We start from the raw sequence: 16,423 nt of genomic DNA, 5'->3' as shown, positions 1-16,423 counted from the left end.
TACTGGTTGCTACAGCATTTCACAGAATCAAGTCCCATAAACCTTATTTATTAGGCTACGTTATTCCCAGGCAGATCAGTTTCCGAAGTTTTTCACCAAGTACTTCATCACTGTTTGGGGATAGAATAATTTGTATAAAAAATGAAAATTAATGCTGGTTTAGGCACCTTAATTCTTCACCTTTACCCCCTGTAAAACATTTTCAAACACAACATTTACCTTGAGTTTCTTCTTTCAGAAGTTACAAATGCACAAAATGATAGCCTTATGAAGTGACCAAGTAGTTGCTTGTCTACACAGCAGATCAGTTCCTGAGCTAAAAATAAAAAATCAGGAGCAGTCCCTTACAGCATCTGATTAATTTCTCTTTTTTACTTATATAGGGAAATGTTTAAGTATTATGAAGGACAGGATAACATAAATGCCAGTTGAGGAACAGCAGGTGGTTTTTTAAGAGGCTCTAATATTTGTGGGTTTAAGTTCTTTTCTCACATTTGAAAGGATCCCAGCTATTAATATGAGTTCATCCCCGTTTCAGAAGACTCCTAGAAGCTTAAACAAGTGCACTGAAAAAGTTTGTGTTTGTAAACATTTATTCTTTTGAACTGAAAAAGGCTTGCATCAGCACACATTGTACAGACTTGCAAATTACACAAGTTGAAAAAAGTTTTGTTTCATTTATGTGCAATGAATCTTTAATGTCCAGTGAGCATCTGCAAATGATGAAAACTTAAACCATTAAAAAGGTTTCCAGCACTTATCAAACACAATTATCTTAGCGTGAAAAGGAAGAGAAAGAGACCCATACTGGTGGGAACACAATTAAAGTGCAAACATTTTGTCACTTGTATGAAGATACATAAAGTTTCTTCACACTTTTGCTAAAAAGAAATATTAAAATGTGATTCAGTGAACACGTAACCTATTCATATTCCCCTTTTAGTAATTATTAAACTTGCTGGATCAGAAGCAAATTCTTCAAGGGTACAAACTTGTAATTTCTTTTGACATTGTTTGAATGTATTGCAAAAGAAAATAACCACCTAAGGAGTTAGCTAGCAAAATGATATTCTTTAAAAAAAAATAGAAAAAGAAGAAAAGTAAGAGAAAGAAAAAAAAGAAGAAAAAGGGAAAAAAAGCAAAAAAGCAAAAAAAAAGAAAAAACCCATAAGGGACAAAGAACAGGTTAACTTGAAGATCTTGGGTAGTTTGCTAGAAAATGAATACAATTCCTTGAGAATGGTTCTCTTTTCCCCTCCACCAATCCTCAGGTTCCTGCCTTGGAATGGACAGCTGTGTGCTGGCTGTGAAAAGGGATTATAAAATACAAATCTGCATATGGATTTTTATGAACATCTGCTGTACAATAGAACTTTGGATCTGATACAAGATTTCAAAAATATAAAACAAAACTACTATAAAAGTAGGGGGCATTTCAGCAGCATTCCTTACAGAAAGCTGCTTGTCGCAAAGATGATTCCTTGCTATTGTCTGGAATTAACTCTGTAAATTTTTTTCTTCATCTTGCTGGATTCACTGGGCTATTTATTCTTCAATGGCAAATGTCCTGTGACAAAACATCCCAGGAGTCTCTATGAAGAGAACAGAAACCCCATGACATCAAACCAATCAAGGAGGGAGGACATGGCAGTAGTAAAGGCCGAGTGTCCAGCAGTGTAACTGCTACTGCGAGCTGGCCCTCTCCAGGACGTGGAAGTCGTAGTGCTTCTTGCTGGTTCTCAGGCGGAACTTGCTCACTGAGGTACTGCTCTGTCTCTTGAGCGCGCTCTGTGCGGCCGCCATGGTGGGGAAGGTGGCCAGAACCGTGTAGGTGGACGCCAAGTCCCCGGCCCGGGGTGCCTCTGTGCCCCCACTGCCGTCCCCAGCGCCGCAGAACCGCCGCTGCTGCGTCTGCAGGCACTGGGAATCCCTCAGCCACCGGATCTTGGCACCCACTTTCAACAGTTCCCCAAAGAGTTTCTCTGCTTCCATACGAGTTATGCCTTCTGGCAGTTCAGTAATTTCTAGAACTTTTCCCACAACTGAAAGAAGAAAAACAGTGAATCTAAATTGGTCATTGCACTTAATGATACAACACCCACAGTGGAAAATGACTTATTTCATACTTGTATTTCCAGTTGGCTGATACCAAATCTGCTTTGCCTTCCTCATATTCTGGAGAGCCTTTGGTCTCACAGTTAGCACTGCTTACAAATACAATTTGCTTATTTGTACAAGCGTGCAAATAAAAGCAGGAAATACAAAAAGGGTCCTCAGAACAAAGAGGGGAAAATAAGAAAATCATCAACAACTCATTTTACTGCAGGTTTGAGAACTCACTATAGCATCTCGCTGGCCTTGCCTGGTAACTCTTCACACATCACCATGCCAAAAAAACTAGTCTGTCTTCTCTCCAAAAAAATCCTCTCCACTAAATCATTAGAAAAAATGGATTTATCTGTAACTTTCTTTGAAGAGCTGACAGTAGATAACACTTGCAGCAAAAATTCCTTCCAGTAAAGGTATGAAGATAGATGCCATCAGATTTTATTTGAATGACATCTTTACCAATTCCAAGGCGCTGATCTGTAGATCTCCTAGTATGTCCCCCAAATCCATGTGTTAATATATATTAGAAAGGGAAAAACTTAAAAAAAAAAAGCAACTCCAAAAAGCACAAACTAATTTGTGGTTTATGTCAAATTTCACTTGTTATACCAGTAAAAGGAAGCAGGAGTGTGTATAATTAATATTTAATGTAACAATATCATAGAACTTAGGTCCAGTAAACTGACAAACTTGATCTTTCTTTTAGTACTCTGCAATCCTGAACTTCTCTGGTCTTCTCTCCAGCCTTCAAAGCTACACTTCTCCCATTTAACCTCCCTTTCCTCCTCTCTCCAGATCGTGTCTGCCTCTCCCTCCTTATGTTTCCAGTGTTTGCCATGTCTGTTCCTGTGCAATTACTCTTCACTCTGGCCCTTCTCACCTGTGCTTTTCTTGTACATTCCCAGCCCATCACCATAATTCATTTTTCTGTGTCGGTCAGAAATTCCATACCTGGTTCTCCTGCACCGAGATCTGCTGAAGCAGCCTTCTTTGCTGTTTTTTTTCCCCTGTTCCCATGTCTGTTTCCAGGCTGACACTGGAAAGATTGACATAAAGGGTGTACTTAAATAACAATCCATCTTAAAATTTCTAGTCAGCTCAGTGAAAAGCAGTGCAGAGGAATGTCTGGAAAAATAACCTGCACTACCACGGGACAGAGAAGGTTTTCCCATCCAGTTTTAGTTATTGCATTTTATAATCCTACAGTCAGGCATATTCAATCCTTCACTACAGAAGAAAGAGAGGCAATGATGGGGGGAAAAAAAAAATCACCTTAAATCATCTTGGAAGAACATGCCCCTGCCCTAGTCATCACATCCTCTAGCTGGCATTGGGTAGAACTGAGCAAGGTAGAGGCAGACGGGGTCTGCGTGTCCCAAAAATTATATGGACGGGAAGACTTTTCAACTTTGCTAACACCAATATTTTGGGTTTGTTTTTCTTATAAGGAACAATCCCATTCTTTGTTCAGAAATTACTGCATGTATTTTGTATTTTTTTAGAAATGGTTACTTGAATAAAAGAAAATCCTTTTAGCAAAGGGTCCCCTTTAGATTTTTGGAATTAGCTATAGTGAATTGCTTAAAATAAAAAAATCCATTATCTACATTGTGCCTAAAAGCCAAAGTTCAGATAAATGTTTCTCACTTTTTTTTAATACAACAAACAAGAACAATGGGGAGTATAGACACAGAATAAAACTTATTGCAAAGCAAGCACCTTCCACTCAATTACTCTGCAAGTGCAGTAACACATTCCCCTATTCAAGATGGTTGTAATGGTAGTCTTGAATTGTTTTTTTTTTCATTGTTGCTGTGAGATTGTTCTCTTTTAATACCTGTTGGCTTGTTACTTGTCCACGTAACAAAGATGGATTGTACTGCAGGGGTTGGCCAAGCAATGGGTATCTGGCATCTCCTTAAAGAGAAAGGTAATTAGAAGGGTTTTTCTGTTACAGGAAATCTTCCTCCAAGTCCCTCTCACACTGAGTATGTTACACAGAAGAGAAAGGAGAATTGCTGTGCACAAAGCTGAGTGTCTGGCTGGGCTAACTCAGAGCTGCCCTGATTCCATCAGTGTCAGTCAGCCACGTCCTGATCCCAAGGTGAAAAGGTACAAGCTTTTTGGTATTTAGGGATTACACTCAAAGTTTTTCTTCACTGCAGTTTTAGATAAGTCCTTTTGTTTCAAAATGAGCTTAATAAGTCTAAAGCTCCTCTCAGCATGCTAATTTAGTCATTTTCATGGTTATAGCCCTGATTAGAGCCAGGTCTCTCTTCACACTCCTATATGTTACAAGGATCCACAAAGACAATGCACTAGACAATGCACTTTCAGTGATCACAGCAGATTGAGGGAGCTAAGAGGTGTGCTTCAAACAGGCCACCTGGAATTTTTACATCATCAGAATACAAAGCAATGACAAAGACTGTGCAACAGGTAAGACAAAGACAAGAAAATAAGGTTCTCTTTATCAATAAGAGAGACATACAGAATTTTCTGTAAGTTTTGATTTAAAGTAAATCTTTCTGTAAAACGGACTTGTTAATTTTGAGTTTGGTAATTTTACCAGGATGCTTTTACTCACTGACAAAGGGGGTTTATATAATTTTTTTTAAACATTATCTACTATCCCATCTCAGTGAAAACTCCCCATTTTCTGTCTTTCTGTTGACATGGCAGCAGAGAATTGAAATTCTTCTACAAGGAATTTTTTGTGTCTTTGGCTGGGTCCTATCTGAAATACTAACTGAGGTACAGTCCTGGCTAGAGGCTCTATCCCATCATGCTTGTTGTTCTACAGAGGAATGAAGAATACATGCTTAGGCAGTGGTTTGATTCAGTGCATTATCAACTAATGATTTATGGTTAAGACTTGAAGCTAAATTCTAGCAAACATTTTATTAATATTTTCAATGCTGAAATGGGAAACTTAACACTATGAGAAAGTCAATGTGTTATGGAAACTCACACTAATGAGATGAAAAGCCTTTGAAGATATGGGGGACAGTATCAGTACAGAGTGATAAGGTGAAATTTTAAATGATGCTTGACTAAATAATTTTGGTGATTCTGCTTCAATAGCAATACTCCTAAAGTGAGCCATGCTCATCAGAAAATCCTCATACAGCTTCTATTATAAAACATTCACATAGAAACCACACACACATTTTAGTTAACTAAAAACATACCTTGTCCAGGGACAAAAGGTCTAGAAAACTGGGACACAATAGAAAGAGGTGTCAGTGTGGGACGGATGTTCTTCATGTTTGACAGCTGGGCTGGTGCTGGTGATTGGGCCGGTGAGGTGACAGGGCTGCCCAGTTGAGGACTATGCTGCAACTGGAATAAATGACATGTTAGGGTTTGAACAGGCTGAACAGCACCCACAGCCTTCAAAGACTTAAATGAAGTTAAAATAGCTCTATTAAGTATCATCAGAGCAAGATTTTTACTCCCCAGAAAGAACTTTTGAAAAAATACAGAATTTATGCATATTTTAAGTCATCCTGGAGAAGCAAACCAGCGGCTCCTACCTGTGCAGCACCGTCTAAAGTGCTGAGTTCCGTGGCCTTGTGCCCGCGGGGGTGATCACAGTAGTACTTGCCGGGTTTCCTCTGCGGAGGTGACGGGTTCCGCGGCGCGGCACTGCCGGGCACGTTGAGCTGCATCATTACCACCCCCCCGGCGGGCGGTGGCGCTGCGGCTGCAACGCAAGGAGCCACAGGGCACAGTCAGCACTCCCGGCACGGTTCGCTTAGCACAACACACAGGAAAAGGGGAAGTAACACAAGGATTGTGCTAAACAAGTTTTGCTAAAGAAGCTGCTGATTCTAGAAAACTGGAGCAGTATCTTCTGTACAATTACATTGCCACTATCAGCTACATCTGCAGTAGTTAACTTGGAGAGGGCTTCCCAGAACAAAAGATAGTGGAACCACTGAAACTCATTGCTGAGGATATTTCTGAAAGAAATCACTATTTCTTAGTAGGTGACAGTATTCAGCATTCACTGCAGCTTCTGTCAGAGCCATGTGTTGCAGAATGTGATATTAAGCGAAAATATTTAAAAACAGAAGTTTCCTAGTTAGTTTTACATGATGTACAGCAATGCACTCAAAATGTTTTCTCTGATAGGATAACATATATCAGAAAGGTCTGGGATCAACCTTTAGTCTAGGCACGCTTACCCTCACTTACAAGTTCTCTCTAGGAATGCTTTTCTGGGCAGATACTGCAAACTGAACCCAACACCCTGTCCCACTTGGGTACTGCAGTAGCCACAGAAACACCAGAGGCAGGGGAGAACACCTGAACATCCAGGACTGTTCCACAAGGTTTCATGCCAGGAGCTGTGAGGAGAGGCTGCCCAAGAGACAAACCATCTCCCCTCTCTGCCCCAGGTAATTTATATAATGTCCTTTTTATTTGTAAAAGGTTGTTTGCAATTTCTTTCTCTGCTCTACCCACTGTTTACAGCATTTCTCAGAAACCACAATTAAAACACAGGGTTTAAACATTATTTAATCATCCATCTTTAAAGCAGCATTCTGCAATTTTCTCAATTTATTGCCACATCGGAGCATCAGTGAGGAGCAGTTAGATACAGATTATAAAATGCATTCATCTGGTGTTTTTCATAATGGACTATTGTTGTCACTACCCCTGGGCTCCACAAAAAGAGACTTCTTCAAAAATTAAACCAAACAATGTAGAATAAGGAACGCACAACATTAAAACTACGTTAGCTTTTGTAAATTGTATTTGGAAGTATTTATGATATGGGTAACTGAATTATTAATGTTTTCACATCTATACTTTCTTTTTAATGGCAAGAAGTTTTACCCATGTGTTACAGATTGCAACTGAAGCATCAGATATCTGGCCAGCTTTAGCAGAGTATATAAGTTAAGGAGTCCCTGCAAGAGCCACCTTGTGAATATTTCTGTTTTATTGCACAGCAGAATAAAATACAAGTCTGTTTATGACTGCTACATAATCAGAATAATATGCAACACAACAGTTTTCCACTGGTAAAGCCATAAACTTATCTAGTCCCTATGTGTAAACCTGGGACACCTATACACCTATATACCCACTACATTTAACACACAAAAATGGGTTTCATTTTACTATTCTATGCATATATTTATATGCATTATAAATTATAATCATTTACATCTTACCGGTTTATATACAGTATTTCATTCTGCAACACTCTAGCATACTCTTTTTGACTTAGCTCTGTTCTGTGAGAACAGAACACCCAACAATAAACATATTTGTCTTTTGAAACATTTACAGCACCATCTCTACAAGAGTGTCAATCTGAAATGCAATTTAAACTGCAAAAGAAAACTTTATACATTCAGAAAACCTTGTTTTTTCTTTTGCTTCTAGTACCCCAGCATTTCAGTAAATGAAAATAAATGGAGTTATTTTCCTAAACAAGCATCCTGACAAAATGAAGTGTCACACAGTGCATAAGTCAGTTTGCAGACACTTTATGACCTGACATATCCCGTGAGAGGGGACATGCAGAAATCCTTCAAAGCCTCCCCAGATTTACAGTCTGGTCCCCTGTAACACAACTCTGCTACTTGTCTGTGCACCTACCTGCTCATTGGCCCTACCTCAGAGGCCTTGATTCAGCATCTCAGTGCCTTTACTTATTGAAAAGCGCAGGTTTTGATTTGTTCTCTCAGAATTTGCTCCCCCTCCTCATAGTGGGCTTCCTCCTTCCTGAAATTTCCTTAAACCACAGTTTACAGGTCTGAACCAGGCCATGAAAACTGCACAAAACCAGCACTTTCAGCATAGATTGGGAAGGCAGAAAAACAAACTAGTGCGAGGCCCACTTTATACATTCTGAAATTACAATCTTCCAGAATTAAAGACAAATTTGAAGCAAAATGGAAACAAAACCAAACCTGCCCACAAACTGCTAATCCAGGTATCTTGCCACTTAACTGCATGCTATCTATTTACTAATAAACAGGTTCTAAAAATGCCTTAGAGATAAATGTTTGTAAGAACACCACATCTGTAGCAGAATGTAGGTCATTGATCTAGGGTTGTTTAATCTAGTGCTTGCTTGCAAAATACTGAGATAGCATAGTTTGAGATTATCCCTTTTTTACCAACCAAGCCTCTAATGTATCAAATTCCCTACTGGTAAAATAAAGACAGTGCCACTGTGGTCACAGGATTGTTCCGTAATCTCTTGTTTGGAGGCTAACTCTAGTGCTCTTATTTTCCTGACCAGTCCATCAATTTTATGGTTAGACCTTCAGAGTTTTAAGTGTTTGGATATTAACATTTATAAAGGTTTCATGGATTGACAAGCTCTATGTCAACACTGCTTTCAAACACATTGAGGCTTCTATTTACACACCTTTTAAAAATTACCCAAGTATTTTGTAGATCAAAACATTCTGAACCTAAGTGTTTCTGCTGAGTAACATTTACCTGCTGAAGGTGGCCTCCAGGCCACCCCCATGCAGCCATTGTTTCACTTAAGTTCCACATTATCATTTTAAAAGATACAATAATAGCAATTCAGATGAAGAATTTAAAAATCAGAGATGGCACTCAAGTTGCAGTTGTTCTAGCAGTTAGCCATGAAACCAATCTGAAAATTTACAGTAAGTTCTAGACAGAATGGCTTAGATGAAAATCCCAATAAAATATACCTTTTTTTGGCTGCATGATGGAAAGACCAGTGGGTGAACTTTTACATGATGAGGGTGGAGACACTATGCTGTAGTGCACAATGGAAGCAGCCTGCTGTGGCTTTGACTTGGATGAAGGTGGCAATAATGTAGGAGGTGATGGCTTCTGACTTGAATGGTTGCTATAAACTATGAAAGTAAAAGCAGTAAATAAGGCTGCCATAAAAACAAAACCACCTCACACAGCTTTGAAGTACTTTGGACTTTCCAGCAGGTCACAAAGCTACCCCAGAATGCTGAGTTTCCAAACTCCCCTCAAGCCCTCTTAAGAAAATCACTGCTCCTACTCTGTTAACTGATATCTAGACCGGTTCTTGAGTAGAAGAGCCAAGTAGGCTCCTTCAAATATGTACCTCACTCCTTCTGTCAAATAGAAACCCAAATTTCAAATTTTTCAGACCTATCTGGTTATTCAGGAAAGGATGGAAGTGATTCTGCTGCCAATGGCCAACGTATGGTTCCCATGTCTGTCTCAACTCACCAGTAGACATGCAAGGCATTATGATGTATGTTATTGGATTTTAAGAAAGTAACTTGAGATATTTCAAAGATAAAAAAATTTGACATTTCAAATTAAACTGCCTCAGAGTTAAAAATGGAAAATAAATTCAAAAATGGAACAAGAGAGGAAATAGAATACAGCAGTTAATTCTAAATCAAACCCTTAATAGCAAATATCCAATCACCCAGCATAATAATTGGTAGACATTTTTTAAGCTTATCAATAGACACTTTATTCCAACCTGCACACTGCTGTCCTTGAAGCTGCTGAGAGTTGCATGGCGATGATGTTCTAGGAAACTGTATCTGCTCTGATCCAGGAGGCTGCAGATATCCTACGGATGAACTGTAATAACAAAAAAAGAACATGACTAACAGGCATTTATGCTACACTCATTTAATCACGACTTCTGCGTTTGCTGTCTACATGTACTGCAAATCACTGAGCTTTTGTTAATTTAAAATCAGTAATATTCCCACCTACCCCTGAATTCACTCATTCTTCAGAAGACTGAAGTTTCACACCTCTTCCTTAGCAAAAACACATGCCCTGCCTACACTGAGAAGCTGTACTAATTCACCTCTTTTGATATACTATTTTTGTGTCCATAACTCTGTATCAGCATAAAGATATGCAGAATAATAATAATAAAAAGACAATTTGTTGTCTTGCTCACTTAAGCAGGATTGGGTCTCAGCTAAGTGAATACCCACAGCCCCTGCCATGAGATTTGGGATGCAGACCCTCAGCTGTGGGCTGGTCCTGGGCAGCTGGTTCAGCACACCAAAGCATACAGCTCTGCTCCAGGGTCCACTGACACAGCCCAGAGAGGAGAGGGCTTTTCTAGCGGGGGGTGGGAGAAGGAACATGACTCCAGGGGATAAACAGCCATTCAGTTGTTTGCAAACTGTAGGAAAAGGATGACTTTAGAAGTTTATTTATGCCAGGTAGTTTTTCAGGGTAATCGGGGGAAAAACAGGTAACACACATAGATTCTGTTATACCACTAATGCTCAGCCAGAACATCAGGTTGGTGGACCATAATCAGAACAGTGCTTATAGAATCCTGTACTAACAGATAAACATTCTGAGAAAAAATTCCTTCAAATTGTGGGGAAAAAAAGTAGGTTTAATCCTCTTGGACCTACTGTTTTTACCTATGTTGTCAAAACTTTGTTCCATCCTTTGTCCCATAGTTCACTTATATAATTTTAAGATTCCCTTCCATTAAAGCAGACAAAATCAAGTGAAAACTAACACAGATGCTCTCACACAGCTTCTGATCTGCCTACTGATTCTAGTTTTCAGCAGTGACCTGTAGGTTTGACACTTTCAGCTCCTGCAGAACAGCATTCTGCTTTCCTTGTTCAAGTGTTGCAGCATAACTATTCTGATGAAAGCAAGATGCTGTCATTAGTTGCTAGTTTGATCTGAATTCATAATAAATGAGAGGGACATTCTAAATTACACAAAAGATCAAGCAATCAAACTTAATTCAAAAGAAGTCTGGGATTATGCCTACCTGTGACTTCACTGAATCTCAAATATAATAACTACAGAAAAGGATTAAAAAACCTTCAGATACAAAGAACAAGAATTCAGATTTAAGCAAGTGAAGCCATGTGGTGATGACAAATACTACTGAAGTCTCTGCACTCTCAAAAGGATGAACAAGCTTCATACTGTTGCGGCTTGTTTAAAAGCTTCCAGGTATTTTTAAATGCTGCTCATTTCTAAGTTCAAAAAACTAGGGAAAGAAAAATTTGTAGCAAGCATTAATCCTAATGAATTCTCCTAGGTACTTGCCTATCTGTTCTCAAATAGACTTTGGGCTTTGGGGACACAGATGTATATTCAGGGAGGGCTGTACATGCAGACCAAATTGCTGCTACCAAGGTAGGTGAAAAAAAAAGAAAAGAAAAAAGCTTATTTATCAAACAAAAACCAAGTTTCTATACTTGTTTCATAGCCAGCTTGGTGCCAGCAGGCCTCATCTACAACACAAAGCAAGCTAAGCTTTTTCCATACAAAGTTCCAAAAAAGAAGTCACTCTTTTTCTGGAATTCCAATTATTTTTCCTCTACGCATTATTAATGTAATATCTTTGACAAAACCAGTGAATATAGATAGTCATCTTAAATATTACTGCAGAAAGACTGAGCTGCTGAACACACTGGTGTTTCATGGGTAAGAAAAGGAATGCAGAAAATTTAAGAGATGGAACTGCGCTAAAGTATTGCTGGAAGTGCTATGGAGACAACGTTTTCCAGTCCAACAAGTATGTCACAGTTAAAGCAGTATGGGTTGTTTCACTTAATTGCATACGAGCAAAAATAAAGAGAGTGCCTGTAAGTCTGCCTTTGAAACAATAGCTTTAATATCTGCATTACTAAAAGCAGATCCTGTCAGTTCTTACAAAGCCACTAAGCCCAGCTGCTAAGAAATCAAGTATCACTTAAACTCACCTTAGATTATTCTGTTGACCTGATGGAATGACACTGTAGTAGACTGGCATTCCTGTGGTGGGCAGTCCTTGACTGGACTGACTGGGAATTATGACAGGCTGCTGATATGTCTGCTGGGGCACTGCTTGGGAACCTTGAGGCACCGAAACCTGCAATGGGCAACACAGTAAGAGCTTCTGCAGACAATGTTTCTTTCTGACTCTTGACCATCACCCAGTTGATACAGGACTTTAAAAAAAAACCAGCAGGAACTGAAAGATCCCTTGGAGTTCTCAAAATCCAGAAGAATAGTGGTAACAGTAGTTAAAATAACAATATTAAAAAAATTATTTAAATCTTCTTCCCCCAAAATGGAGATGTTGGCTCCAAGGGACTCCATGAATCAACAAGATATTTTCTCTACAAGAGAAAGTGGGGTGGTGGGAAGGAAATGTTCTGAGCTTTTCTTCCCCACCCTCTGAATTGGGGAAGGAAACCTTATGAACTTTTCTTCCCCACCCTCTGAAACGCAACTGACCCAGCACTTGGCTTTCAACAGGACTAGAACTTGTGCACTTGTGACAGACTTTCTTCTCACTTCAGTTGTGGGTTTGTATTGTTTAACTTCTATCCCCAAAGTCACTTTGACACCTGCTTGCAGCTTTCTACCATTTCTACCACAAAGCAATGGACTTAAAGAAAACCCCAACACTCAAACCCACAGAAGAGTCATTGGAAAGTTTTGAATACATTACCCACCTGATAAGATGGCACTGAGGGATATGGAACAATCACACCTTGAATTTGATTCCCAATGTTGTTGTGTTGGCCACTGACTAGATTTTGATTCTGAGACTGCTGAACTCCAACTAAACCCTGGTAGTTTTGCTGCTGGTTGGGCAAAATCTGGTAACCTGAAATTATACATTTAAATCTTACTTTGAAATAATGAACACATTTTAAGCACAGTTGCCTATGTGAAAATACATATGTAGCATTTTCCAATGGCTTGTTTAATCTGGCAACTTCACAACAGTTGAACTTATCATGCATATAAAAAGAAGCCAACATTAAAATTAATAGATTTATTCATCTAGATTCAGCATGAAATACTATCCATACTGTTTGCAAGGCTGCTCTCACATGCACTATTCACTTACACTCTGGGTTACATGCATTAACACCTTGATTTGACAGGTGAAAGCTGAAAGCACTTGAACAAAGCATGCTAGACAGGATCAAACCCAATTCATTGTCTGGTATTGTGAACAAGGCCATTCCAGGTACTTTAGTTTGTAAATTCTACATATGCAAAATTCAGCTTGTACCTGAGGTGCCCCAGGGGTCAGAGCATCATGACTGCAATTCAAAACTAAATCGGACTTCAGGAAAATTTGCATAAGGCATGTGTGCAAATCTTCCAAAGGGGCCATTTCTACTGAAATCTGTAATGCTAAAACCAACTGGGGACTGAGAAAAATCTTCCAAGTTCAAGTCACGTTGGTACATAGTGGAAGACATTTTATAGTCAAAATTATCTTAAGGATACAAAGAAAGATTTTCATGTTCACTCCTCTATAGTGTGTCTAAAACAATTTGTTATTGCTTAAACTGGTATTCTCTCCTATCTTTCAAAAATTGCCTAAAAAACCCCACACCACCCCAAAACCCCAACCAAACCATCCCAAGCATGAGTGCCAAACAGGAAATCTGTGCATTTATAAAGTCCAACCTAAACCCCCCTTTTCCTCTTTTTTCAAAAAGCATATAGCAGGTAACTGCTACCATGATCCAAACACATGCAGAACACAAGTTCTTTTTGTCATGTTCTATCATACAAGTGTGCACTACTTACCACGTCAGCAAAACCCCATCACAGTCAGTGTTTCTGAGACAAAGCCAGTTATCCCTCCAGAATAACAAAACTGGGCTTGTCAAGATGCACTGACGGCAAGAAGAGTCTGTGTTTGAGTTGGACACATTCACAGCCCACTGACCTTGACATTCCCCATGCTCCCTACCTTGGCATGGAACTATAATAGAGCAAATTTAGCTGCAAAACTCACTTGGGTTTTCTTTAAACTCTGCTAAAAAAAGGCTTGGTCTATTCTGAAAGTAATTCAGTTAACATAAAACACCTTTTTGTAAGCAGCACCCACCGATGTTCATTGATTTCATCCATGCTGGGTACAATGAACATTGTGCACTAACAGCCTCAGCAGGCTCTCTATAGAAATTGCAACAATGAACACTAAAAGAAGACTGTTAATATAATCAAATATTGCTTCAGAAAATTAAAGGGAAGAAGGTTCAGTTTGTTAAAACCGAGACAGCTATTCATTAGAAACACACAACACTATAAATATTTTCAGAGGACTAGACAAAACTTCAGAACAATACACGGTTGAAGTAGGATTAGTACTTAGAATTTTTAATAACTTAAGTTTGAACTGTGCACAAAATGCCCTTCATATCTGTAATAAACAAGATGCTTCAACATACTTTGTTGCAAAATGATCTATGGCCCCTAAAAAGCAGCAGAATGAGAAGTTGTGGTGTTGACAGACCCAATCAGTGCACCTGCAGTCTGAACCCCTCATGTCCCAGAAATTGTAATGGACCTGTGAGTAGTTCTGCAGCCTTTTCTGGCACTTCCAAAGACAGACACAATCAATTCTGCAAGCAGAGGGAACTGGAACAATACAAATTGGCTGCCACGAAGGTTCCCCAGAGCGTTCCAAAGAATGCTCTATTTTTAGCTGCAATTTCACCTCTGCATAGAGTGGGCTGACAGAAATGCAACACTCAGCACAAACCCCACACCTGCCACAGCAGATTGTCCCATTACACAGAAATACTCTGAAACTGGAGGTAAAAAAAGGAGCAGGTTTCTTAATATTTCCATAATTCAAAAGAAATCGCAGTTAATATAAGAAAGTTAACTTACAGAATATAGAAATACATTTTCTGAATAATGCATTAGGAGTGAGAAACAGTGTTCATTCAAGAACAGAAAAGCAAGTACAACCACTTGGTTAACAAGCAGGGAGTTGATGAGCTTGGTTATAACTATTAAACTACAGCTACTGTTATAACTGGAGTAGTTTTATTCCCTGCTGTGAAGCAGAAGGCAGTTGATGTTCCTACAGGAACTGTAGTTCAGATAAGATTTTTAAACAACCTGTAGTTAGGCCTCATGGTAACAGGGCTCACATTATCATGGCAATCAGAAATGCCTTTTTCTTAAGTAGAATTTTCTCCTCCCAACATCTTTTGGGCAATGAAAGCATTTTTATTAAAAGTGAACCCCCCCAAGTATTTCACCTGAAACCCCTTTAAAAAGGAAGCCAGGAAGCAGCTGAAAAAGAGACCGGTTCACTGTGAGAAATGTAAACCTCTCAGACAGTGTTACGGCCCCGAATCCAACAGCTCATCAATAGTCAGGCCACTCCTCAACATTAGACCAGAAGTGGCTCCAGTTGCCATGCTCTCAGCAGCTGTCATCTTTTATCTGAATTTGTGTTTGCAAAGTTATTTCGTAGTTAGTAACCACTTTCTGAAATGAATAAACCCCATGGCTTTTATGTAATGCAAGATTTGTAACTCTCATTTTTGCCCAGGCACTTTGCTGTATGAGCCAAGTAACGTGGTGCCTTTGGCTCAGAACCACACATTGCTAATAAGCATCAACCACTTCAGGTTTAGCTTTGTGTCAAATTAATACAAATATCAGTGGTTTAAAGTAAATTAAAAGAGAGAGAATTTTCAAATACACCATCTTATGAGGTGTTTCCAGAACAGATAACATGACATGGAACCATCTATTTCTAAAATGCTGATTCAAATTTGCCTATAAAGCATTAAATGAGCCAGCAAAGGCCACAGAGCAGTTGGGAGATTTTCAGTTAAACACTAATTATGCAGTTTCTGGTAAGATCCTTCATTCTCCATTAGTGCTGGTAAACACCAAGTAACCAAACACTGAATAGAATTATTGGCTGGACTATCCCCATACTACATAAACATGATCCCTTGATGTCAGAGTGCAGGTACAAAACACATGACCAAAGCAGTAAAGCAGCTGTCTGCACAGCTTGCTTATTTTATTTCTTTCAGGACAGAGAGGGAGTTTATCTGCTGACACTTTTCACCCGCAGGCAGTGAAATTCAATTAAAATATAAAGAACTAAAAACATACAAGAAAGGAACTTACCTAATAGCAACCCGTTCATCCCTTTGCATCTTATCACCCATGCTTTCCAATTCAGACTGGTTTGTTTGGGTACAAATGTACAGTGAGCTCTCTGAGTTAGGGAGTTTGTGTGCTATTCACACAGGGTGTCCCTGCAGTGGGAAGTAATCCCCCTTGAGCCTCAGACTTTTTGCTATTAAGTAGTCTAGGTATTAAAAATTCTGAGGAAGGAAAGCAGGTTGTGTAATACAGTTGGGTAACACATCTCTAACACCAGTGGATAACACAAGTTGCAAAACCAAGAAATTGCTTCTCCTTTGAAAAAAATCTTTGTGAACTGCACCCTGAATAACCCCAACAAGTGTTGCTACTATTGGAGCACTTCCTAGAAGAAGTGCAGAAGAGGAGCTATCCCTCTGACATTCTACTTCATAGGACATAAATA

General features: G+C 39.1%; 1 protein-coding gene across 15 annotated transcripts in view; it reads right to left on the bottom strand.

The window, feature by feature from the left end:
• Positions 1 to 575: 575 nt before the first annotated feature.
• R3HDM1 (R3H domain containing 1) overlaps positions 576 to 16,423 on the bottom strand; it is a 79,668-nt gene continuing 63,820 nt past the window's right edge. For 12 of the 15 annotated variants that reach the window (XM_032113672.1, XM_032113679.1, XM_032113686.1 and 9 more), the window contains 9 exons: positions 12,546 to 12,700; positions 11,808 to 11,956; positions 9,584 to 9,687; positions 8,802 to 8,969; positions 5,646 to 5,815; positions 5,301 to 5,451; positions 3,947 to 4,026; positions 3,061 to 3,145; positions 576 to 2,042 (listed from right to left, as the gene is read on the bottom strand). In XM_032113672.1, the coding sequence (XP_031969563.1) occupies positions 1,684 to 2,042; positions 3,061 to 3,145; positions 3,947 to 4,026; positions 5,301 to 5,451; positions 5,646 to 5,815; positions 8,802 to 8,969; positions 9,584 to 9,687; positions 11,808 to 11,956; positions 12,546 to 12,700 (1,421 nt within the window). In that variant the 3' untranslated portion in view covers positions 576 to 1,683. The remainder of the gene's footprint in view (positions 2,043 to 3,060; positions 3,146 to 3,946; positions 4,027 to 5,300; positions 5,452 to 5,645; positions 5,816 to 8,801; positions 8,970 to 9,583; positions 9,688 to 11,807; positions 11,957 to 12,545; positions 12,701 to 16,423) is intronic. The other 3 variants (XM_032113675.1, XM_032113682.1, XM_032113681.1) reach the window with 3 other exon arrangements.

Source organism: Corvus moneduloides, chromosome 7 (genome assembly GCF_009650955.1).
Source record: "Corvus moneduloides isolate bCorMon1 chromosome 7, bCorMon1.pri, whole genome shotgun sequence".
NCBI classification, from domain to species: Eukaryota; Metazoa; Chordata; class Aves; order Passeriformes; family Corvidae; genus Corvus; species Corvus moneduloides.
The sequence above is the reverse complement of the archived record's forward strand: the minus strand, read 5'-3'. Positions and strand labels throughout refer to the sequence as shown.